Source organism: Magnolia sinica, chromosome 11, assembly GCF_029962835.1.
Source record: "Magnolia sinica isolate HGM2019 chromosome 11, MsV1, whole genome shotgun sequence".
Lineage (NCBI taxonomy): Eukaryota > Viridiplantae > Streptophyta > Magnoliopsida > Magnoliales > Magnoliaceae > Magnolia > Magnolia sinica.
This window is the reverse complement of record NC_080583.1, coordinates 77,144,210-77,169,184: the sequence shown is the minus strand read 5'-3', so window position 1 is coordinate 77,169,184 and position 24,975 is coordinate 77,144,210. Positions and strand designations below refer to the sequence as shown.

Sequence of the window (24,975 nt, the reverse complement as noted above, 5' to 3'; positions counted from 1 at the left end):
CTAAGGTGGGCCACACCAGAGGTAACAATGGGACGCGGTTTGGCCCCACCATTATGTATGTGTTTAATCCACGCCGTCCATCAATTTTGAAATATAATTTTAGGGTTTAAATACAAAAATGAGATAGATATGAATCTCAAGTGGACCACACCATGGGAAAACAGTTGTGATTGATTGTCCACCATTAAAAACTTCCTAGGGCCCACTGTAATGGTTATTTGACATCTAACCTATTGATTAAGTCATGCAGACTTGGATGAATGGAAAAAATATATATATATCAGCTTGATCCAAAACTTTTGTGACCTCCAATAAGTTTTTAATGGTGAGTGTTCAATCAACACGGTGCGGTCCACTTGAGATTTGGTTCAAACTCATTTTTGGGATCTTGATATAAAATGATCTGAAATAATAGGTGGACGGCATGGATGAAACACACATATCATGGTGGATCCCACGTAGAACGGGCAGGGTGAGTAGCCGATCCGTTTCCGTAACAGTGGGAATCGGATTCGGACAAAGATTTCCTGCCGAAGCCTTTCGTAGGATGGTACCCACCGTGATGTTTGTGAGAAATCCACTCCGTTCATCCGTGTTGTGAGCTCATTTTAGGATTTAAAAAAATGATTGAGTGGGATCCAAGGCTCACGTGGGCCACACTAAAGGAAAATGTGGGTAGGAAAACTCCTGCCGTTGAAACCTTCCTGACTCAACAGTGATGTTTACGTGCCATCCATACCGTTTATAAAGTCATTCTTACTTTGATAAACAGAAAACATAAATATTAGCCTAATTCAAAACTTCTGTGGCCCAACAAATATTTCAACTGTGGGTTAGCCTCATGTCCTAAAATGATCTCATGAAATGGATGGACGGCGTGGATTACTCACAAACATCACGGTGGCCCAACTAACTTCCAGAGCAGGTAGTGATTGTCAGTGTGGTAAAAGCTCTGTGGGCCCATCATGTTGTGTTTTGTTTTATCCACACCGTCCATCTATTTTTCCAGCTAATTATGGGTAGTGACTCCAAAAATAAGGCTGATCAAAATTTAAGGTGGACCACACCACAGGAAATAGTGCTGATTGAACGCTCACCATTAAAAACTTCTTTGGGGCCACAAAAGTTTTGGATCAACTGATATTTTGAATTTTTCTCTGTGTTGGTCTGTGTGAACTAATCAGAAAACAAACATTATAGTGGGCTCCGTAATTTTTTTAATGGTAGGCATTGAATCACCACAGTTTCTCGCGGTGTGGTCCACCTGAGATGTGCATCTTTCTAATTTTTGGGCTCATGCACTAAAATTGGCTGGAAAAATTGATGGACGGCGTGGATAAAACAAAAAAAAGTCATGGTGGGCCCACACAGCACCGATTCGGTACTAGCAGGGTCAGCACGCAATCCGCCTCCGTTGCAATGTAGGACATTGGGAAGCACAACGCCTACGAAATCGGATTGCGTACTGAGTTACACAGTACACTATTATCGTACTGAGTAAACTCTGTTAGGCCCACCTTGAATTCATCTGGTTTATCCATGCCGTCCATTCGTTTTTCAAGATCATTTTAAGAGTTGAACCGAAAATTGATGAATATCCAAATCTCAAGTGGACCATACCACAAGAAAAAGTAGAAGTATTGATTTCCACCGTTGAAAATTTTCTAAGCCCCACATGATGTTTACTTGTCATCCAACCTGTTCATAAGATCATAAAGACATGGATGAAGGGAAAACACAAATATCAGCTTGATCTAAAACTTCTTTGGCGTCCAATAAATTTTCAACGGTAGATGTTCAATTCACACTGTTTCCGGTGGTGTGCTCCACTTGATGATTGGATACACTCCATTTTTGGCATAAACCCCTAAAATTATCTGTTAAAAGAGATGGACAGAGTAGATAAAATACATGAATGAAATTTGGGCCCACGGCATACTGAGTTACTCAGTACCAGATCCGCTTCCATCGCATACACGCAAATTACTGTCCACCACCTTTAGTGTACTGAGCAAATTGTGTGGGATCCACTGTTATTTATTTATTTTATCCGCTCCATTAATCCATGTTAACAGATGATTTTAGGACTAGATCCCAAAAATAAAGAAAATTAATATTTCAAGTGGACCACACTACAGGAAACAGTTTTAATGAACCTCTACCATTGAAAATTTTTTGGAGGTCAAAGAAGTTTTGGATCAAGCTGATGTTTATGGTTTCTCTTCGTACATGTCTTTGTGATCTTATGAACCGGTTGGATGAAAAATAAAAATTAATTTAGACCCCAGGAAGGTTTCAACGGTGGAAATCATTATTCCACACTGTTTCCTGTGTAATGATCCACTTGAGGTTTGGATTCACTTCAATTTTGGTATCAACCACTAAAATTATCAGTGAAAATGGATGGACGGTGTAGATAAACCACATACATTAACAGTGGGCCCAACTGAGTTTACTCAGTACGACAAAAGCCTACTAAGTAACTAAGTACGCAATCCGATTTCGAAAATATCAGGGCGAAGGGACACACCGGCTCAGACCACGTAAATATATATAGGTTGTAGGCGTGATTGTACATCTCTCGTTGTGGTGTGGACCACCTGGATTTTTTATCAGGATAATTCGTTACATGAACGGTTTGGATTCCACGTAAAACATTACAGGAAGGCCCCATACATCTCGACGCACGTAGCTTTAATGTGAAACCCAATCGAAACTCACGCGCGCGCACTAGCAACAAAAGCCGGCGCACTTAAGAATTACCCAACGAGGATATTCTAACGTGCACGCATGGCGAAGAACTAGGGTTTAAGTAAAACAAAACGCTCCCAACCTTAAAAATCCTCTCTTCCTCGAAGTAGAAAAACGGAGGGTTTTCTGCTCAACGCATATACACTATTCATACGGTGTATGCACTTTTCTTTGCTGCGGTTGCAGCAGCTCTCAGAGACTGAAAACCAAAACCGAATCTTTCCAAAACAGCATCCTTCAAAAAACGAAATCTCTCTCTCTCTCTCTCTCTCTCTCTCTCTCTCTCTCTCTCCTGGTGTTGCTGGAAAACGAGATGGGAGAAGAAGGAGAAAAGAAGCAGCAGGAGAAGCAGAAGAAGAACCCCCTCTCTACTAATCCCGACGATTACATCATAATCAAAGAAGGAGATGCAGAAATCCTCATGCATTCCAACAACCAAGTCTTCTATAACAAGACCCAGGTCTCGCTTTTCGATCTCGCTTTCGATTTCTTCTCGCTTCTTGGACCAAACGGTTGTTGCACCGCTATTGGGTTTTCTGAAAAGCTGGTGCTTTTCTTCTTTATTCGGCGGATTGTTGTATGAAGTTGGTTTTTTTTGTTCTACTTCTGGATTTTATTTCTTTCTTGCATTGAATTCTTGATTTAAAAAGGAAAAAAGATTGGCTTTTGCCTTAACAGTCTTGGTTTTCAATCGTTCCTTTGGTTTCTACGTGGTTCGTGGATAGAATGGTAAATGGGTTTTTTGCAACGATGGAGGATTTGTCGAAAATTCTTTGCTTTTCTGTTGTCTTTGATGAGAATTTTACTTTATAGTGGTTTATTAAATGGGGTTCTACTTTAGGAGTTATTTGATACTCTAGCATAGTGTGGTGGATGATACACAGGCACTTGCATTTTACGCATAGGATATATCTAACTTAAATTAAACAGTACAACTCATGCAACCCACTATGGATAGTTTATAAGCCTGAAAAGGTATTGGCTGAACGATTGTAATCTTCAATGTATGAAAATATGCTTGTTAAAATCTAAACCAGTGATTATTTTTCTTGCTGACTGTCTATTAGATATCAACTAATGTATTGTGTCCATATAATTGTTGTTTTATACCCCATCTTAAGTGGGGCCCACTAAGGTGATAGTTTATTTTGCATTACATAGATGCCGTGTTTGCAATTTTTGGGTGCCTGCGTATCATACATCACACTCGGGATGGATTATATGCAGGCATCCAGAAACGGAAATCCATGCTAGTTTTCCACATCTTGATCCACCTATGAACAGTTCGGATTTTTGGCATTTGTGCATTGCCCTCAAATTTAATGCCACCAGAAATGACAAATTCGCGCTGAAAATGGAGAGGATCCTGCTTTTTTAGGTTCCATCTGCATGTCCCCATATGATTGCCATATGCCAGTCTTTTTAAAGGCCTTGAAATGGCCATATATATATATATATATATATAAGCTCATTTTAGGCCATCACCCAAACAGACCCTTAGATTTCTACAATGCTTGGTTTGTGCTCTTGATGGATTTCTTGTGCTGATGGATGATTTATTGAAAACCCAATGCTTTTCATAGAGGCTTTGACAAAGGATTTTGTTTGGGTACCCAATATTTTCAACCCCGCTGATTGATTTGCATTCATGGATCTTCCATTTTGGGAATTGAAATATTACACAAGAGGGTGTTAGAAAATGAAAAGCAATCATGGTTGGTGCATATACAAGTTCCGATCATTTTTTATTGGTTGTATGGAGTTAGATTTGAGTTCTTATGATGATTTTAGACATTTCTCAGATCGAAGACTTTGGGTTTTTTCCCGTGTAGATGGAGGATTTGTAAAGCCGGTTCTTTACTTTTCCTTTATTTATCTTATTGGCTCAATAATGATTTCATTATGAGCATCTATATGGAGTTGGGTTTTTGTTCTTTCCACTCTAGTTCTGGATTTGAATGTTTGGTGTCTTCTCGCATCGATGGGGAATTTGTCGAAGAGCTGATTGTACTTTTTCTTCCGTCTTTGATAAGAATTTTGTTTATCGCTGGACAAATCTTGGTTCTCTTATCAAAAAGAAAAAAGAAGGAAAATGGATGGTGGAGTTCGAAGATCCCATGCATTTCGTTCAATCTGTCCTGATCTCTCCATGAATCCTCTCATAACATTTAAGGACAGAAATTTCTAAATCCAAATAAACTATGTGTTATGTGAATTTTTTTGAGCAATGTATCTGAAAGTGCCCCCCAATTATTTACTTGAATAATTTCTGAAACAACTGGTTCATTCACAAATAACTTTTCTGTTGGGCCATGAATCTCCTTTGGTTTTCAGATTCACCTGTCGACAGGCCCGGAAAAACAAAGGGCCTGTTTGGTGCCACTTAAAAATGAGTCCATCTCGTTTTAGTTCATCATTATTACGTGTTTGAGTTTGGGATTGTTGGTTATAAAGATTATTTTTAATTCTTACTAAAAAGAAATATGATCTTTAGTACGTAATTACGATTAACTAAACTGAGATGAACTCATCTTTTGGTGATCCCCAAACAGGCCTTAACTGGCACATTTGGAAACAAGTGGACCTGCACAAGCCCCATTAGCAAGTAGGGAATAAGATGCAACTCGGGTCAGTTTGGTCGGGTTGACAGTCATCCCGAGCCAACCCAACCTCAGGAGAACCCAACCTGCAACCTGAATTCCAATCTGAGGTGCCTAACCTGCACCCAACTTGAATTCCACTATACTCGACTCAGCCCCGACTAGACCCGACCCAAATACATGTGATTGTTCCCAACCTGACATAATCCAACCTGAATTTGCTTATTAACCTGAACCCAACCCAAACCCGACACGAACTCAAGTTGGGTCAAATGGATGTGGGTTGACCTGAACCCAAGTCGCAGTCCTATCAACAAGGCTAAAAAGACCTATTCTGCAGTAGTTATTTGTGTCGTATGGTTTCCTGTTTAATCCATTTCTAGGTGAATGCCATTGCAGTTGTGCTGCTGCTACTTGGCAAAAGCCATTACTTCTCTTTGTTAATTAGCCTTTGCATTTTTCCCTTGACTGAAAGAAAGCCGGTGTTTATTCATCGAAAAAAAAATGGAATGAGAAAGAGAGTTGACAATTTCTCATCATTAATCAGGTTAACAACAGAGATATATCCATTGCGGTTCTGAGGACCTTTATATCCAAACGCAAAGAGGAGCATGAGTCAATGCGGAGGAAAAAAATGAAAACAGAACAACAGTTATCCGAAGAGGGTTCTTCTGGACCTGTGCCTGAGGAAGCAACCATTCCTCATGAGGAAAAATCAAATGGAGAATGTGAAGTGCAGATGGAGCCGTCTCAAGATGAACCTGATTGCAGCTCAAAAGAACCGTTGAAAACTACGTGGGGAAAGGGACGAGGGGAACTAAAGCCCCCAAGAGTGCTTGAGGTTTGTTTCTTTCTCTTCCTTCATTTTCTTTCTTTCTATCAATGTGTTATGTTTTCTAAGGCTAATTTTGCCAGAGGTTTGCCAATTGTGCATGCGGTGACACATGCAGATATCTCATACATGCACCGCACCCAAGTTGTCAATCAGGTGGGACCCACCATGTAGATCACCTGGCTAAAAAGTTGGGTCAGGGCACTCATTCATTGGGCCACATGCAAGAAAAACATGAATGCTTGAATTAAAAACAAAACTATAATGGTGCGTATCCAACCTGTGTATGGCCTGCATGATGAGTGGAGTATTTGCTTGCAGACTGTTCTCTAAAGGGTGGAGTCCGCCTCCACTTCCGCATGTGGCCACTGTGCAAGTCTGCAAGAGGGTGTATAGGTTTAAGAAGCCACCATTTTTAACTCATTCATTGGGCCCACATGTAAGAAAACGTGAATGCTTGAACTGGAAACAAAACTGTGACGGTCGATATCCCATGTGCGTGACGCCCACATGATGCGTGGAGTAGTTGCTTTCAGACAATGTGATCTATGAGTTTTGGTCCACTGATTCTTGGAGGACACCTCCACATCTGCATGTGGCCACTGTGCAGGAGGGCATGTGGGATTAATAAACCTCCATTTTTACCATTTGTGGAGCCCTGCGAAGAGTAGCTCATCTCAGGAAGCATTGGATGTAGCAATCATAACCCTACAGTGTTTGTTTAGCATCTATATTTTCCTTCAATTCATTGCTATTTTCTTCGTCATGAATTTGCAGGCTTTGGCTGCTTCTGGATTAAGAGCGCTGCGTTATGCACGTGAAATAGAAGGGGTTGGTCAAGTTATAGCAGTAGACAATGATAAAGGTATCTGCGCCTCTTTAAGCATCTTACATTTGAAGAACTAATTTGACTCCCGATGCATCAGGATGTGCATTGTGTCCCAATGCGTCCGTCCATCCACTCAATATGAGTGGACCCTTTGTCCTGTGATCAAGACTAATGGTCTGAAGGCCTAATGGGGGATGCCCCAAACTCTTCCAGACTCCGGTTATTCAATCTTTGATCCTTTCTAGGGATTATTTCTATGTTCTTTCTATAACAGTCTCTGTAGACTACCAATTAAAAAAAAAAAAAAGTTTTTATCTTCCAGTCTGTAAGATCTTTTTGGGCATCTCCCATCCATAGCAGTCCCCATCGGATAGACAGTCTGGATCACCAAACCATGGGTTCCACCCATCGTTTTAAGATTCGGATGAGTCTGATGCGACTTGGACTTGGTCAGACCTGATCCGGTTCAATGCCACGAGTCACCCCCCTGACTCAGGCTAGTCACAACTCAACTCAGGGCTGAACAAGTCAGGTTGAGTCCCTGACTCTTTTAACCATGTCTTCACCAGTACAAAATGGCAATGTCACAACACTATTTACGTCCTGATGCATCAGGATCCTATAATTGTAGTCATATTTTGTGATTCATCACTCATGCTACAGTTCATTTTACATTACCGATTTACAGTACCATATTATAGTTTTTCAGTAGCAGCATACTGGCTCTGATGATTTGACCATGCATTTGCCTGTTTCAGTGTCTGTTGAAGCTTGCAAGAGGAATATAAAATTAAATGGTTCTGTTGCCTGTTCAAAGGTGGAACCTCAGCTTGCCGATGCTCGAATTTATATGCTCACACATCAGAAAGAATTTGATGTGGTATGCACTCTACCGAAGACAATTTTCCTCTGTGAAAAGTCTGCTGTTATGTTTAGCGTTTATTGCGAAAAGTCTACTGAATGCTCTTGGGTTTTGGACAAATCATGACTTCTGGTTTTCTTTCAAATTTTATTTGATTATTTTTGAGCTTAGTTCATGCGAAAACATTATGATTCCTACATGGGGTGTGAAAGGGTCAGTTTCAATGTTCGTTGAGATTTCCAAGTTCCAACCACTCAATGCATATTATGCGCAGTCATATAACATTGTTTTATATCCAATATCTTGATGGATTGCTTGATTTCCTCTTTCTTCAACAATTTTATTTCATTCTTGATAATAGAAATATTGGATGCTAGACTTTAAATGTCACTTTCCATTCTTTTCTAGAATTGAAGCATCGATTGACCGTCTTTGAATGCTGAATGGATTTGCATATCCTAGCATGGATCTCAGAGGAATGACTATTCACCCCTCATTGCTATTTCAGGTCGATCTTGATCCTTATGGATCGCCTTCTGTGTTCTTGGACTCTGCAGTTCAATCAGTCGCTGATGGAGGGATGTTAATGTGCACAGCCACTGATATGGCTGTGCTTTGTGGAGGAAATGGGGAAGTCTGCTATTCCAAGTGAGTTCTTATGCTTTACAGTCTTCAAAATGCAACATGATGAATTTTATGATTGCCTTATAACTGGATATTTTGTTCTAATAACTAGTTTTGAATCAGATATGGCTCGTACCCTTTGAGAGGAAAATACTGCCATGAAATGGCTCTTAGGACCCTCCTAGCAAGCATCGAGGTACTTATATCAATGCAAAAGATGTTCTAACTTGGGAGGAAGCTACTATTACACCCATTCTGACTAGTAAATGCACCATCCTTTCTGCTTTTGTTCATAAGCTAGTAAAAAAAATGTACTATTGCATAGCTGCATTACCAGAGGGATGCTCTAGGCTCTCAGAGCACTATAAGTATGGTGCTCCTAGTTGCAGCATTCCCTCGGACAGTCCAATCAATTGATCTGAACTGTCCATTAAGCTCAGAAAGCATTTCATGGGCTGCCGGGAAGAAATCACACTGATCAGATTATCTAATCCATCCGTAGTTAGGCCTAATTTTTCTGTAGTCATTCTTTTTCCAACCCGTCAATGGGATTTTATGATTGCCTGACGAAAGTGGTTCATTAGAACCATAAGCAACGTGTGATGGTTCCTAACAAACATATGAATCATAATGTTGATTGGACCTATTTTTGTGTAAATGATCCTGACTGTAGATTTTAAAGCCATTTATCAAATGGTAAATATTTGTTAGATCGGTGTGATGTTTTCATGGTAGCCCATGAAATATGTGTTAGACCTATGAACAGTCTCCATTAATGGATTGGACTGTCTGTGTCCCAATGCAACTAGGGGGACTAGAACTTGTAGTGCTCTTAAGGACACTGGAACATTTCTTGCATTACCAACAGTAGGAAAGATGGGTGCATTAGCAGTCAGGGTGACTAGCATTTCCCTTACTTTCAAAAGAATTTTTTCTACATGCTGGTAGTTCCCTGCCCCTCACCAGGCAGGAACACATGTGCAAGATCTAAGCCATCCACCAGGAGGAAGTTGGGCCAGGATACAGACAATGGGGCCCACCTGCTGGACAGTATGGATCTTGCTCAGGTAAGGTACGTTGGTACACCTAGCCTAGAGGGTTTGGGAAGGACCTGCATTCAGAATTTACAAAGCGAACTCAGTATCAATGAGTCTAATTTCAAATTTGTGGTTTTTGTTCTGCCTTTTCCAAATGCAGAGCCATGCAAATCGCTACAAGCGATACATAGTTCCTGTCCTCTCCGTACAGATGGATTTCTACATTCGGGTCTTCGTGCGCATATTCACGTGCGTGGCATGTTTCTTTCGAGTGAGCATTAACAGTGACTGATTGAGCACTTTGCTCTTTTTACCATATTAGGGTGGAATTATGTGACTCTTGACCCAAGATATGTTGCCTGAGGACTTGAGTTCTTCAACATGCGGCCAAAGTTTGGTGATGCATGCAATTGATCTGATGGGCCCAACTGGATCGATCTACCCAAAAATATCCCTGACAGGGCAATCAATCCTAAATCTTCAATCAGCAGCCCACAAAGAAAAAGGGTCCACATTTGGCAAGAAATGGCCAAAGATTGGATGGATGTCTAAGATGTTCCGGTGTGGAAGAGTTTCAGTGTGTAGTCGATCCACTGTGGGAGCAATCATGTCAATTATCTGGATCACCTACAGGCCCATTTTGGACACACTTCCACAAAAAGTGATTTCACGCCTGCTTTCCTGTTGAGTCACGAAAAAGAAATGGATTGGTTTTTCGTTGAGTTGGCTTTTTACTGCCAATCTTTTCGAGTAGGGGATGAGACGGGGTTTGTGAAAGTGCATCTAAACGCACGACTCAAATTGTGGTTTGGCTCAAAATGCTGTTTAGGCATCAAATGCCCCTTTCAACAGTGTGTCCAAATGGGCCCTAAACAGCTTTACTTGTAAGAATGATGGCATGCGCATGCTAATCATAACTTTGGGTGGAGATTCATAAAATTCCTCCTATTCTAGGATATCACATTTGTTTGCTATCTCACATTGCCATGAGTGAAAAACATGACTTGGATTATGTGCAGCTCTGCAAGTGCAATGAAGAACACTCCTCTTAAGCTTTCATATGTATACCAGTGTATTGGGTGTGATTCTTTCCATCTGCAGTGTCTTGGGAGGACTGTCACTAAGGTACATCTGGTTATATCTCTACCTTCTTTCTTTCATCTGGTGGATGCAGTTTTGTATCGACAATATTCTCGAAAATATTATTTGGACATCTGATTTTCATTCTGTTACAACCTTTTTGCTCTCTTTTTTCCCCAATTTCTCCAGAATAACAGCGTAAGGTATATGCCCGGTTTTGGTCCTGTGGTTCCTCAAGATTGCAGTGACTGTGGGAAGAAGTTTAACATGGGTGGGCCCATATGGTCGGCCCCAATCCATGACCAAGAGTGGGTAGCTTCCATATCAGCAAATGTTAAGTCTATGAAGGATCGATACCCCGCATACGACAAGATTTCAGCTGTGTTAACTACAATATCTGAGGTAACCACCTGCCTTCAAATAGTGTCACACCAGCATGCAGCTATGTATTATACTATAATTACTTTTGCATGATTTTATTTACCTTCCTAACCACCTGTCATCATCATCATCATCATCTAAGCCTTATCTCAACTAATTAGGGTCACATGAATCTTGTTCCACGATTCCTCTCTATCAAGGGCCAAACTTGTTGATAATACTCAACCTATATAATAGACCATTAGATAGTGTTTGATTATAATCAACCTATGTAATAGTATATTACATTACGCATGTGGGAGTTTTGTGCTCTTCTTGCTAGTCCTAAAGCCTGGATAAAGGATGGTTGTGTCAGGTCAAACCTACCTCTGTGCATGCGCGTGTGGATGATAAGTTAACATCTTCCCTGTGTGTGCGCATGCGTACTTGCACATGTATGCATGTGCCCGCGTGTGCATGTGTGCTGGTTACAGTTATAACTCCTTGGAAGTTGGAACCAACCACCCATGTAATTTAAATAAAAATTTTAATTAGGAATAAAAAATGATTATTCTGTAAAATCTTGTGATACTGGTTCCTTATATGCATGATGCTAATATTTGCAGGAGCTGATTGATGTGCCTCTCTTTGTGAGTCTCCACAACCTGTGTGCAACTCTCAAATGCACCTCCCCATCTGCAGTTATGTTCCGTTCTGCAGTTATCAATGCTGGATATCGCATCTCCGGCAGTCACGTGAATCCACTGGGGATGAAAACAGATGCTCCAATGGAAGTCATTTGGGACATCATGCGTTGTTGGGTAATTGAAAATTTCCATTTCTTTGAGAAAGCTCTCTTTTTCACTTTTGTAGACAGACTGTCATGGTTGGAAGATCAATGGGTTGTCAGAAGTGGTAAAGTGAGGAGATTGATTTCACTTTTGTGGCTTGTTTGCATAGGTCAAGAACCATCCTGTGAAAGCTCAACCATCAGATCAATCAGGAAGTGCCATCCTGGCTAAGGAACCTACTCTGCAGGTGTGTTTTGATCCTTTCCATTTTCCCGTCTTTTTCATTTCTTATATTCTTCATTTCATTCTATTCTCATTTTGCCTCCAATTTAAGAAATGGGTTTTTGCAAACTCCTACGTCAATTATAGGGCATTTGCAAATGGCCACATAAAAACATAAGGCTTGCAAATAAGCACATTGTTATTATTATTATTTTTTTTACATTGTTAATTAACCGTAATTGCAAATACCCGCATTCTGCTAGTAACTGTTAGAAAATAATGAAAACTGCTCATATGGAACATACCCCAAAATTCTCCTGCATGGAAGGGGGAGGGGGGGTAGAGGTTTTATTGTAGGGGTAGTTTCTTCATTTTTCAAATATGCCGAAGAAGTTAACAGCCATTTGAAAAGGCCAATGGGTAAGATTAACAATGTGGCTATTTGCAAACATATTATTTTTATATGGGTATTCGCAAATACCCTATCTTCTAGGTAATTTTCAAAAGCCCCTTTATGAAAAGAGAGTGACAGCCAAAACCCATGATGTCAGACACTGAATTAAAAATCCATGCACCAAAAATTATGAGTGGCAAAACGTAATGCGGGGGCATTTCACACCGGACTCGAGTGGGGTAGCCCGTGGGATGCGGGGACACACTCGGGGTGGGCGGCCTATGTGAGGCGGGCCCCACCCGTGTGATTCGGGTGCCTTGTGTGAGGCGGTACCCATCGGATTTGGGGCCCATGAGGGGGGTTCGGCTAAGGTCCTAACCCATGAGATGTGGGGCCTGGGGTATGAGATAAAGGGATTAATTCAACATGCTCTAACAGTTCGAGCTTTTAGAGCAAATAGTTAATTGTCCTGCATCAAATTGGTATCACGCGGGAGGCCTTGGGTTCAAGACTCCTCACCGGGGGTGATTAATGCAGGGGCATTTTCACACCAAACTCGAGTGGGGTAGCCCGTGGGATGCAGGGACACACTCGGGGTGGGCGACCCGTGTGAGGCGGGCCCCACCCGTGTGATTCGGGTGGCTCATGTGAGGCGGTACCCATGTGATTTGGGGCCCACCGGGGGGGTTCAGCCGAGGTCCTAACCCATGAGATGTGGGGTCTGGGCTATAAGATAAGGGGATTAATTCGCCATGCTTTAACAGTTCGAGCTTTTAGAGCAAGTGGTTAATTGTCTTGCATCAAAATGGCAATAGCTGAACAGTGAGACCATGTTTGCCAGTAATTGGTATGAGGTACTCGGACAGGTACTGAGGTTGTATGTTAGCATGAAAATGGTTTTGGGTACAACTCTTGGGACGCTTCTTTCATAATTTTTCAAAAGTGTTAGGATGCTTTCCGTTACATTCTTGGGGCGATTGTGGAATGCCCTTCGAGCATTTGTATTCTTTGACATGATTAAATAAGTTTTAAGTTACGTCATAAGCATATAGAAGCATGGTTTTAAAACTCGGTGACTCGACTTGATTATGGGCTGAGTCAACTCAAATTGACAAGATTTTGGGCCAAGTCACCGCGAAACTCGCTGGCCACCTCGACTTGGCTGTCGGCTCGCTGACTTGGTCTACTCGACGCAACTCAGCACAACTCGAGCTGAGTCACACTGTGTGGTTGCTTTTCAGAATTAAAAATAAAAATAAAAAATAAAAAATAAATCATACAAAATGAGAGATTCGATCCCATGACCTTTTTTAAAGAGTCAATTGACTCTACCAACCAAATATGTTTCATCCATGACCAAATGTCAATTGTTATATTTATAACCTGTTAAATAGGGGCATTATTACTTGACAAATTTATTAATTTTAATAATTAAATATATAACAAATTTGTTAATTATTAAGTAATAATAAATTTGTTATAAATAACAAATTTATAACCTGTCTGGACATCGAATCAAGTTGAGTTTTTGGGTTTTTTGAACTATGTATATAAGACAATGATTTGGTATATATTAAGTATGTTTATTGTAGGTTTTATAATTAGCTGGCATTTACCGTTCAAATAATAATAATTAATTAGCAGGAACTTTTTTTTTTAAATCACATATCGCCTGCACTGGTTAGCACCTTAGTTCACAATTCAGGGTGATCTGAGCAAATGTAATAAATTTATGCAATAGTTCCCCATAGGTTTCCTCCCTACAATTTACCCTTCTATACCTAGTAAGAACTTGATACTGATATCGGCTAACAGGACCATGAAAGAAACATTGGATGATAAAAATTATTATGAACAGGAAAAGAGTCTGCATACTCGTCTACAGTTTGACTACAACAAGAAAGCGAAAGAAGAGCAGATTAAAAGGAGGCAACATCAAGTGCGGTATGGATTAAAGAGGGGAATGAGTATTGAGGACACGGAATTCTTCCATGGAATCACGAATGTCAGACAGAGAAGCAACCTTATCCACAGATTGGTAGTGGATGGGGAAAGAACAGAAGAAAAAGGAGAATTGTGTGACTCAGTTGTGAAGTGGTATTATGGTCTTCTTCAAGAGGGGTTCTGTCCCAACCTAAATCTCGAATTCAATTACATTTTTGAGGAAGAAGCTGATTGTTCAGCAACACCAATAGGGAAGGTTGGAGTGAAGCAAGCAGGGTTTTGTCACTTGGCAGGGACAAGGCTCTATGTCCGGATGGTATTCCTATTGCCCTCCTTCCAACTATTTTGGAGGAAGTGGAATTTCTGACGTGGTGGTTCTCAGCTGACACTAGTGCTTTGGCTCCTTGATTCCAAAGAAGGGGCATAAGGTTGGAGGGATTTCGGTCCTATTATTCTGATTGAGGGTCACTACAAAATCCTAGCTAAAGGTAAGGCATTGGGGATGTAATTTCAAAATCCCAAGGGGCATTTAGTAAGTAGGCAGATTATGGGTGGAGCTTTGTTTCACACTAATGCTTGACTCAAGACATGGGGAAGGGAGGCTGGGCATTATATGCAAGATATAGAAAGGCTTATAATCATATGAATAGCATTTGGAATATTCTCCTTTTATATGTTGAGGAGGTTGGCCTGTGGGGTTAGATGGAGAAATGGATTCGGGAATGTGTTAGTTTGAGGATCCGTTGATCAGGATAGAAAATCCCAGGGATGTAACACATGCCTTTACCAACCCACTGATCTCAAGCTAAAACCCAATTGATTCAAGAGGAAGAATAGAAAGTTCCTGTTCACACTTTCATTTGCCTTCTCTAATCGATTTTAAATAAGAAACTCTTTCCTCTTTTCGTGTAATCATCTATTCATTAGTAATGAATGAACATCTATCAGGAACATCACAGATCTCGCGCTCTAGGCCTCCCAAATAATTGTCTTCAACACCATTTGCACTCTTTTCGCCGGCACTTTGGAAATAATCTTTGTACAAGCTGCCAATTAAACTAATTGACCTATAGAGTGCTACTACCTCTGCACTCGCTTTCTTCAGAACCAGGGCAATGAAGGATGCCCCTATTGGCTTCCATAAGAATGCATTTTCATGAAAATCATGGAATGCTGCCAAAAGGTATGCTCAAACAATATACGAACACACTTGATAGAGTAGCAAAGGGGAACCATCCTGGCCAGGTGCCCAATTTCTCTTTTGATTCTAAGATTGCTGCTCTAATTTCCTCTTCTTCCAACATCCTCTCCAATCAGATGGCTTGCTGATCCAAGATTGCTTTGAACTGCAAACCTCCAAGTGTTGGCTGCACCTGAAAATAGTCAAAAGTGAAATGGTCCTTAAAACAGTTGCTGACTTCATCCACAGATGTTAGGAATTCTTCTTCTTTTCTCGCTGACAAAATGTTGTTTGCTCCTCACATTTGCTACTTTGTTAAAATAAGTAGTGTTCCTTCCCCTTTTCTCACCCATCTCTCCCTTTATCTTCAAAGGCCTCCAAACCCTTCATGTACCTTTCTGCTTTCTTAGGCAGAACCTGCCTTCCACCTTTTTCTTTTTCCAACTCTGAGAAAGAGAGTTGCAGATCAGATTTCCTTTCGCTTAAGACTTTGAATTCTGCCTTGCTCCATACCTTTTATTTGCCCTTTAGCATTCTCAACTTCTCAATGAATTTAGACCCCGCCTAACCATATAGTTTGAACTCAGCTCACCACTATACAGCAGGAAGGAAATGGGGATGAATCCACCCGTATGATCTCAAACCTAAGGTGTTTAGCTCCCCAGGACTCGATCTTGGTAGTTGTGCAGATCATTTGTGGTCAAACATTCTTCTCAGTAGGGCTTTCTGGTAGCCTTCAGAAACATAACCTCCGACGGACCATAGATCAGAAATCTATCAAGTCTGCACATGATAGGATTCTCCTTGTTGTTAGTCCAAGTGAATTTTGGCACTGTGATGGAGAATGTCAATTAGCTCCATGCTTTCTGTGAACTGATTGATCCCATTCATGCTGGAACCGGTTCTGGACCCACCTCTTCTTGTATCGAAACCCGATCACATTAAAATCTCCACCAATGTACCATGGGACCCTCCACCTGTCTTGAACTCTATGTGGCTCCTCCCATAGTTCCCATCACAGGGGCACATCATTTGGCCCATAGACTACAAACAAGCACCAAGGATTTCCTCCATCTCCCACTTGCTCTAGCAGGAAAGAAACTGACCATCGGCCGACTGTGGAGCTAGATATTTTCAGTCATCGAGTTGTAAACGACTGAGATACACCCCTGATCTCCCTGACAATTTCAGGCTCTCCCATCTGCAGGCCCCATTATCTCACACCTCCTTGACTATCGAGGCATCCATTTCCTCTCTTTTAGTTTCTGGGATAATAAGGATTTTACCTTGTTTGACCTTACCATCTCTCTTACGGTTCTCCTCGTTACTGCCACCCAGCCCTCTGACATTCCAGGAGAGAATATTCATTTGATAGTCATCGCGTCTTCTCCCTTGCTATCTCATGTTTTCTCATAATTGATGCTACACTTGAGGTTTTGGATCTCTCTAAAAGCTTTCAGATGTTTGGGACACCTGATCATCCCTCTCTCCCTTCCTCCAGCTTCTTCCTCAATTCTCACCCAAGGTGAATCTCCCTTCCCAGCCACAATGAATGGTGCCAATGCATTATCGACGGCCACCAGGGCTGCTTCTTCTTTCCCTTCTTCGACCCAAGACACCCCTCCTTTCGTAGAACCTAAAACTACCCTCCTCTTTACCCCTCCTCACAGCTGATCCCCACCCCCCATTGCTGACCCTTCCTGACCTCTGCACAACAAGCTTCAACTTGGCCCTGAGACTCAATGATCCTTCTCCAATTCCCCCTAGCAAACACCATAGAGTGACTGTGCCCACACTCTTCCACTGACCGGCAAGGGCAAGAGGTCTCTTTCCTTGAAGAGAGCTCGAAAAATCCAGCAGGTTTGCAGCTTTTGGAGAAGCTGAGCTTAAGGATATCAACATCCCACAGTCTTGATAAAACCAGACTCAACACCAATCTGACACAAATCAGCAAACAGCATCTGCGACAGGGGCATCTCGTCCACCTTCAATAACTCCGAATACAACTTGTCTAGAATTTGAATTTTGAACCAGACTTGAAACACCTTTACATCCATAACCCAGACTTAAGACCATTTCACATCCCCATGCTGTGTCAACTACACCATACACCGGATTCAAAAGCTGGTGGAATCCATGGATCCCCCTCTCTACTAAAATGAGCTGGCATGATCGCCCAGCTTAAGGTGGACTGGCTGGAAGCCTCTTGATGACTTCTGATGGCAACGATGAGCTGTGCTGGACTGTGGGGATGCCCCTGAGCTCTCCTCTCTCCCGACCTCCTTTCCCTTCCCTTACAAGGCCTTGCTTCTAACCCACTTTCTCCTCCTCGGATCCAACCTCATCTCTGGCTCTTTCTCAGGGACCTTGGCACCCGACACCTGAGTTTCTGGCTTCTCCTGATTTATTGCTCAAACTGGATATCAACGGAGGTTCCACCATAGCTGAAACTGGGAAGTATAACATTTGCCAGAGTTCTTTTCAACTAGTAATTGAAAGTGAAGCTGCATATCAATTCACCAATTTTAAGAGAGAGAGAGAGAGAGAGAGAGAGAGAGAGAGAGATTTACTGAAAAAAACTCCCCACGGCCTGTGATTGTACCATACAATGCCTCCACCTTTTTTAAATTATGGCAGAGCCGTTTCCAGTGAGTAAAATTACTAAAATGCCCTTAGTTATTACTTCTCTTATCAGGGGTTAGAGCCAACGCATGGACCCATTATGATTTGAATTTTGTGAACTTTCAAACTCAAACGGTCTATGTTTAGGAATGAGTAATGCTATGATCCGCTCGGGAGCGATTGCTGTGTATTGACTACAAGTGTCCTCTCCCTTCCCATATTTAACTGGACCAGAGAGCACTACAACGAAAAGCTCTATAAGGGCCACCGTGATGTGTCTGTGAAATCCACTCCGTACATCAGTTTCATCAGCTCCTATTAGGACACGAGTCCTTAAATCGGTGGATAAAAAGCTCAAGTGGGCCACAAGATAGGGAACAGTGGGAATAATGAGCCCACAATTAAAACCTTCATGGGCTCACTGTGATGTTTATATGACATCAAACCCATTCATAAGGTACAGATGAAGGCAAAAACCCAAATATCTTGGCAGGCTCCATGAAGATTTCAGCAGGTTTCACATCCCAATCATTCCCGTCTATGGCCCACTTGAAGCTTTCTATCAGCCTGATTCTTCGGCTCACATTCCACCATGAACTGGCACAAATGATGGATGGAGTAGATGTCACATAAACATCAAGGTAGGCCCCACAATTTTTTGTTGTATACACTTCCTCCATTCAATTAAAGCAGGGAGGATGGGAATTACTGTAGCACTACTCTTTAGGAACTCACCAACTTTGGCCAGTTATGCCTTAAGCACTCTTTGTAACTCTTTATCTCCACATGTCAACCAGGCTAATTTTACAAGAGCGTTCGCCTCCCTTAGCAAAGCACAAGCCAAGAAGGTGGCCCGTTTCCTTCCGAATCCCGAACGGCATTGGGGCCCGAAGGTTCGTGCGGGTCGTCAAATCACAAGCAAGCATGCTTCTCTGTTGGGTCCACAGAATATCAACGAGCCTGCTAGTCATGAGGGAGATGAACCGGACCCCAAGCGCCAAAAGACAGATGAGGCCACACCAGATTCATGACGACATGGTTAGTTTTTTCTAGTTTAAGTTTGTTGCGGGACCCTTCAATGGAGGGAGAGGTTTTGTTTGTTTTAAGTTATTTTTCCTAATCTATGGTAAGCTCTCTAAACTATTTATTTTATTTTTAAGGAAATGATATAAATGCGCATATTGTATTCCAAAAATATTACATAAATGCCCAATTTGAGTACATCATGCAAGCCTGCCTTACATAATTTGAAGAGTAACGTAAGGGTACTATTGTCAATTTCTTTTATTGCAAGCTTTTCACTTCGAATCCTAACTTGCCCCAGTCAGGGCTGAACCTGTCGGACTCGCCGGAGTCTGGGGTGACTCATGTCTCGGGACGTATTGGGTCTGACCGAGTTGAGCTCGGTACTGGAAAAGAACTGTGGGCCCCACCATGATGTAAGTGTTTTATCCGTGTTTGTCCATTCATGTTGTGAGCTCATTTTAGGGTATGAGCCCAAAAATGAGGCAGTTCCGTGATAGACTCTCAGGAGTTTCAACACCTGGTTGAGAGTTAAGAGTACCCATAGGTGGTGATATCCCACTACTGCGTGAGTGTGTGTGGTGGTGTGTGTGCGTGTGTGAAAAAAAATAAAAAGGCAGTTCCAAAGCTCAAGTAGACCACACCATAGGAAGCAGTGGGGATTACGACGCCCACTGTTGAAACCTTCCTAGGGCTCACCGTAATGTTTATTTGCCATCCAACCTGTTCATAAAGTTGCATAAACTGGATGAAAGGAAAACATAAAAATCAGCTTGATCCACAACCTGTGGCCCACAAGAAGTTTTCAATGGTGGGCATTCAATCTCCACTGTTTCCTGTGGTGGGGTCCAGTTGAGATTTGGATCTGCCTCATTTTTGGGAAGATGCCCTAAAATGAGCTGGCAAAATAGATGGACGACATGGATAAAACGCATACATCATGGTGGGGCCTACAGAGCTTCCTTCAATACCTAGCTCAGTTACGGAGGGGTCACTACGGAATCCGAATCCCTTTTAGGGCGAGTTATATGTACTCGGGCAGCGCTTGATACACGGGCACTTGAAAATTTTGCATCAGCTTAAATTAAACCGTGTGGCTGAGTCAACAGTCCAAAATCAGATTGGTTGAGGAAATCGTATCCACCGCATATTTGTGGATGCTTGTTGAAATGTATTGGATGTTTTCCATTTTAGCCATAAGATAAACGCCCACCTGATGGATGGTCAGATGACCAAATAAGTGTTACTTTTGGTTCATGATACGTCTAAAATGGCAACATTAATTTGGACTGTTGAGTTTGACTTGCATGTACTTTTTAAGTGCCTGCGTATCATCTATCACACTGCCAGAGCATCAAAATATCTTCTGTCTTCCTTTTATTCGTTCTTTTTTTTACTCCTAAATCCCAAAGCTGCAATGGAGATGTTTTACCATGATCCACATGCCAGACCATGCGAACATCCAAGATGTGGGCCCCACTGCCCTTTGCCCAAACATCAGCCCAGCCACTCATCAGGTGAGAGGGGACATGTCATCCAACCTCTTCATAAGATCACAAAGACATGGATGAAGGAAAAACACAAATATCAGCTTTATCCAAAACTTATATGGCCCCTAAGAATTTTTCAACCGTACACGTTCTTGATCTTTGGATATGCTTCATTTTTGGGCTCAAGCCCTAAATTTATCTGGGAAAATGGATGGACGGAGTGAATAAAATACATAAATCACAGTGGGCCCCACAGATTACTCAGTAAGCAATCAGCTTCCCATGGTCTGATTTGACATACAGCTGTGGCCCAGCTAGTGAGTGGACTAACCTGATTTTCAAGAACAAGGGTCTTCATGGTGGGCCATACCCTTTTAATGGTACCGATGTCCTGTGCAACTGGCACCTTGGCCCCAAAGATTGTATGACCCCACAAGTTGTGGCCCCTAAGTTTTCTTTCTGAAAATGACCACCTATCTAGGTCTGGCTCATTGGTCTTCTAGGCCCACTCCATTCTGGGTTTATTTCTTATTGAACCCTGTGGGTCTGATTTCAACCCTAATTAATGAATGGAGTGGGACTATGCCCAAGCACAGCTCTTTTTTAGGCCCACTGGAACCTGTTTCTTGCCTGTATGTGACTAATACAAACCGGGTCAAGGCCAGATTGCTAAATGGGCCAACCCAATCAGGACCTTATATAGTCCAGCGCGAACATGGCAGCATCATCCCTACCCATGTTTTTAAGACTCAGTGAGCCCGATATAACCTCTCCGACTCGGACTAGGTACTCGATCTGGTTTGATGTCACGATGCGCATGAGTCGCCTTGGACTCGGGTGAGTCCTAAATCGACTCGGGCCGGAGCAAGCCCATCCAAGTCGTTGAGTCTTTTAACCACGGCCCGCCATACTTGGAGCCTGAAGTGCTGCCCAATGGGCTTGTCAAACCCTACCATAATCTGATTATCTACCTTAATAGAATGTGGAAGAAAATGTAATTTATATATAGGTAGAACACAAATCATGAAAGAAATTGGCATGTTTGGTAGACCTCTGAAAATGGGTTCATCTCTTTTTAGCTAATCATAATTTAATCACTATAATATAAATTATGATTAACTAAAATGTAATTAATTCATTTCAAGCATCTACCAAGTAGGCTCATAGATTTTTATGGCCCATGTGTGGATTGATTTTTGCATTAAACATACCTGGAAGGATTGGGAGATTGAAGAGGATATTTCTAACGGAATTAGACCTGCTTGGAGTGGAGGTGTAATGGTTTCATGCCGATAAAACTCGGGGAAAAGATAATTGACCAAGTGTGGTGAATCATCCGCGGGCTCTTGACATATGGTGACTTTAAATCAAAGCATCCAAATAGTGGGTCTTGGCTTGTAATCCCTAAAGTACATTGATTAGATTTACTAATAATCATGCACAATCAATTCTAGCACACCCGCATAAGTCACACATGATCGAACCAAACCAAAAGTCAACATAATGGTTTCATGCCGATAAAACTCGGGGAAAAGATAATTGACCAAGTGTGGTGAATCATTTGCAGGCTCTCGACATATGGTGACTTAAAATCAAAGCATCCAAATAGTGGGTCTTGGCTTGTAATCCCAAAAGCACATTGATTAGATTTACTAATAATCAAATTGGTGGACATTTAATGGATGAACAAAATGAAAGGCAGCCAACGGTTAAAATTCAACAAGCAAATGGCCATTGATAAGAGGTTGGGATAGTTCAATCAATCCTCCTTTTCATTCACTTATTAAGCAAATGAAAATGCTGCAGTTGTAAGTAAGAAATAGGAAATTGTTGTACCTTATTTTTGGACGTTCCTGAAATAGCAAATGAGGAAAGTACGTGTTATTGTATGGAAATGTACAGCATGTGAAGGATATTTAAAGATATTTGGAGCATTTTCCACGGAAGTACATTTGGCATTGAGCTAAATGATAAGCGACGAGACACAACTGAGAAAGCAAAAAAAATGATAAGAGGTATAGGAAGAGATAAAAGGATCCGGGATATCGACATGGCAATAGTTCAACTACTATAATCGTTGAAATAAAGAAAAGAAGCTCCATAAAATAAATTGCAACCAAGATCTATAAATAGCAAGAAGTTTGGCAAGGTAAATCATCTCATAACAAATCAAATTATAGTTCCTTATCATATCTTAAAGCTATCCTACGAGTAGTTGTAATCCTTATTTATAATACACTTGTGGTAATCTTTAACTGTAATCTGAGTCTATACTTCTGCACTGAACTATTTCCAATATTAATGCAATCACTTCACCTTTTAAAAATGTTATCTTATTGTTTCTCTATGTGATCAACCGTAAGTTTTTTTTTTTTTTTTTTGCTCGATTGTTTCATTTATAAAAGCCATTTTGTACGGAAGGCAATGTGTAACTCATCTTCAAAGGAAAAATCCACCCCCTGACAATCACCTGACCATCTTACAACCATATTGTGGGTGATTGAATAGGCAACCAATTTTCTAAGATCTCGATCATATACGCTCACGTTTGATGTATCTACCTATTTTAGGTGTTTTGGTTTGAATCAAGCTGCACAATCAATTCTAAGACACCTGCATAAGTCACACATGATCAAACTAAACCAAAAGTCAACATAATGACTTTGGCGAGGAAGGTAAAATTAATTAGGGTTATATGGGTAAGAAGGAGAGGACCATTGTTTTATCCTTCAATTTAATTTCTCTATTATGACCAGGATGAGGAACAAAACGCCCCATTTTTAGGCCAGATGATCTAAACAATGTGGATTGCATGCTCCCATGCATGTGTGGAATCTTGCAAATACGTAGCAAGCGTATGGAATAAAGAGAAGTGATCATCGGATAGCCCCCGAATCTATGAATAGATTTAAATCCCTAATTTAAAAAATAAAAGTAATATTATTAATGAAAAGTTCTGATTCAAATGCATCTCATGAACATATATAAGTAAAAGAGACCCTAGACTCTTAACCATGTAAGAAATTGAAAACTTTTCCAAAAAATGAAATAAATAATAAAAATAGTAATATATACCTAACCTATCAAAAATCATAGGAAGCTCTTGGATGACATGGGCCACAAAACAAACTCTTAAAACTCTAAAATAATAATAATAAATCAAACTTACTAAAAATAGTAAATTTTTGTTTAAACACATACTTCAACCTCTAAAATAATTGATTTTTGCGAAGCCCTCGGAAAACCAATAAATCTTAGATAATTGGTTAAGATATAAAATTCTCAAATTGCTTTTCAACCATATATTATACAAACACAAAATAAATAACCGATCACAAAGTTATGGCCATCAAAACTTATAGTCCGTGTCTAAATCATTTTTACCCTACTTTAAGACTTCAATCCAACTTCTTCCAATCATGGCCATCCATGAAGTCCATGTTCATTCTGGAATGTTTAAATCATACAATGTGATTTTTCAACTATCCATACCATCTAAATTACTATCATAGTCCTAAAATTCAGTCATTTGAAACTTTAATTAGTCAAGTCGAATCCAATTACTCAATTGAAAGATAGCTTTTCAACAAAAAGGAGTTGAAATTTGATTCAGTGACCTCTATAGAAGCCGAGTTCCCACTCCTCAACAAAACTTAGTTTGTAGATTGAGGGCCATGGTTGGTCTAATCCAAGCCGTTGATCTGATGGCCCCATCAAACCATTCCCCCAAAATCTCCAAAATTGGAAGATCCCAGTGTCGATTTTCGTAGCCTTTCCTCCATTAAATGTGTTTTGTTTGCAAAATTCTTTCTAACTATGTATTTGCATGCCAACAATGGGAAGGCTAAAGTGACCAATTGAGAGGATAATTTGAGAATGGTCCATCCATGATGGGGCCATAAGATCAATGGTGGGATAGACCAACCATGGCCCCACATCTACAAACTAAGTTCCATGTCTAAAACTAATAAAGAACGTACCTTTATACGTACCTTTATTAGACGGTTAGGATTGTTTGATCAATTCAAGCTTTAGCTGGTAGATATTCAATTGTGGGAATCATCATAGGCATTTAAAAGTTAGTAATTAGATATATTTTATTTGAACGAACTTTCCACGAGGTCGTTGCAGTATAGTGGTGAGTATTCCCGCCTCTCACTCGGGTGACCCGGGTTCGATCCCGGGCAACGGCGTTTTTCTAATTTTTATTTCTTTAAAACCATTTCTAGTGCCTGCGTATCATCCATCACACTCTCTAGAGTAGCAAAGTTTTTCTGTTTTCTTATTTATTTATTTATTTTCTTTTTATTTTTATTTTTTCTAATGAGAAATTA

General features: G+C 40.9%; 1 protein-coding gene across 1 annotated transcript; it reads left to right on the top strand.

The window, feature by feature from the left end:
• Nucleotides 1–2,787: 2,787 nt before the first annotated feature.
• On the top strand, nt 2,788–19,349 carry LOC131219416 (tRNA (guanine(26)-N(2))-dimethyltransferase 2). The gene is made up of 12 exons (XM_058214539.1): nt 2,788–3,211; nt 5,899–6,192; nt 6,961–7,048; nt 7,771–7,892; nt 8,383–8,522; nt 8,622–8,694; nt 9,696–9,784; nt 10,555–10,660; nt 10,805–11,017; nt 11,602–11,796; nt 11,936–12,013; nt 18,926–19,349. Exons 1-12 carry the CDS (start codon nt 3,065–3,067, stop codon nt 19,157–19,159), a joined length of 1,779 nt encoding a protein of 592 aa, XP_058070522.1. The 5' UTR covers nt 2,788–3,064; the 3' UTR covers nt 19,160–19,349.
• The last annotated feature ends 5,626 nt before the right edge of the window (nt 19,350–24,975 follow it).

Coding starts and splice junctions, on each gene's coding strand:
- LOC131219416 (XM_058214539.1), top strand. CDS start 3,065: ATGGGAGAAGAAGGAGAAAAGAAGCAGCAGGAGAAGCAGAAGAAGAAC. Junction 10,661..10,804: donor TTGGGAGGACTGTCACTAAG/GTACATCTGGTT, acceptor CAATTTCTCCAG/AATAACAGCGTAAGGTATAT. Junction 11,797..11,935: donor GGGACATCATGCGTTGTTGG/GTAATTGAAAAT, acceptor TTGTTTGCATAG/GTCAAGAACCATCCTGTGAA.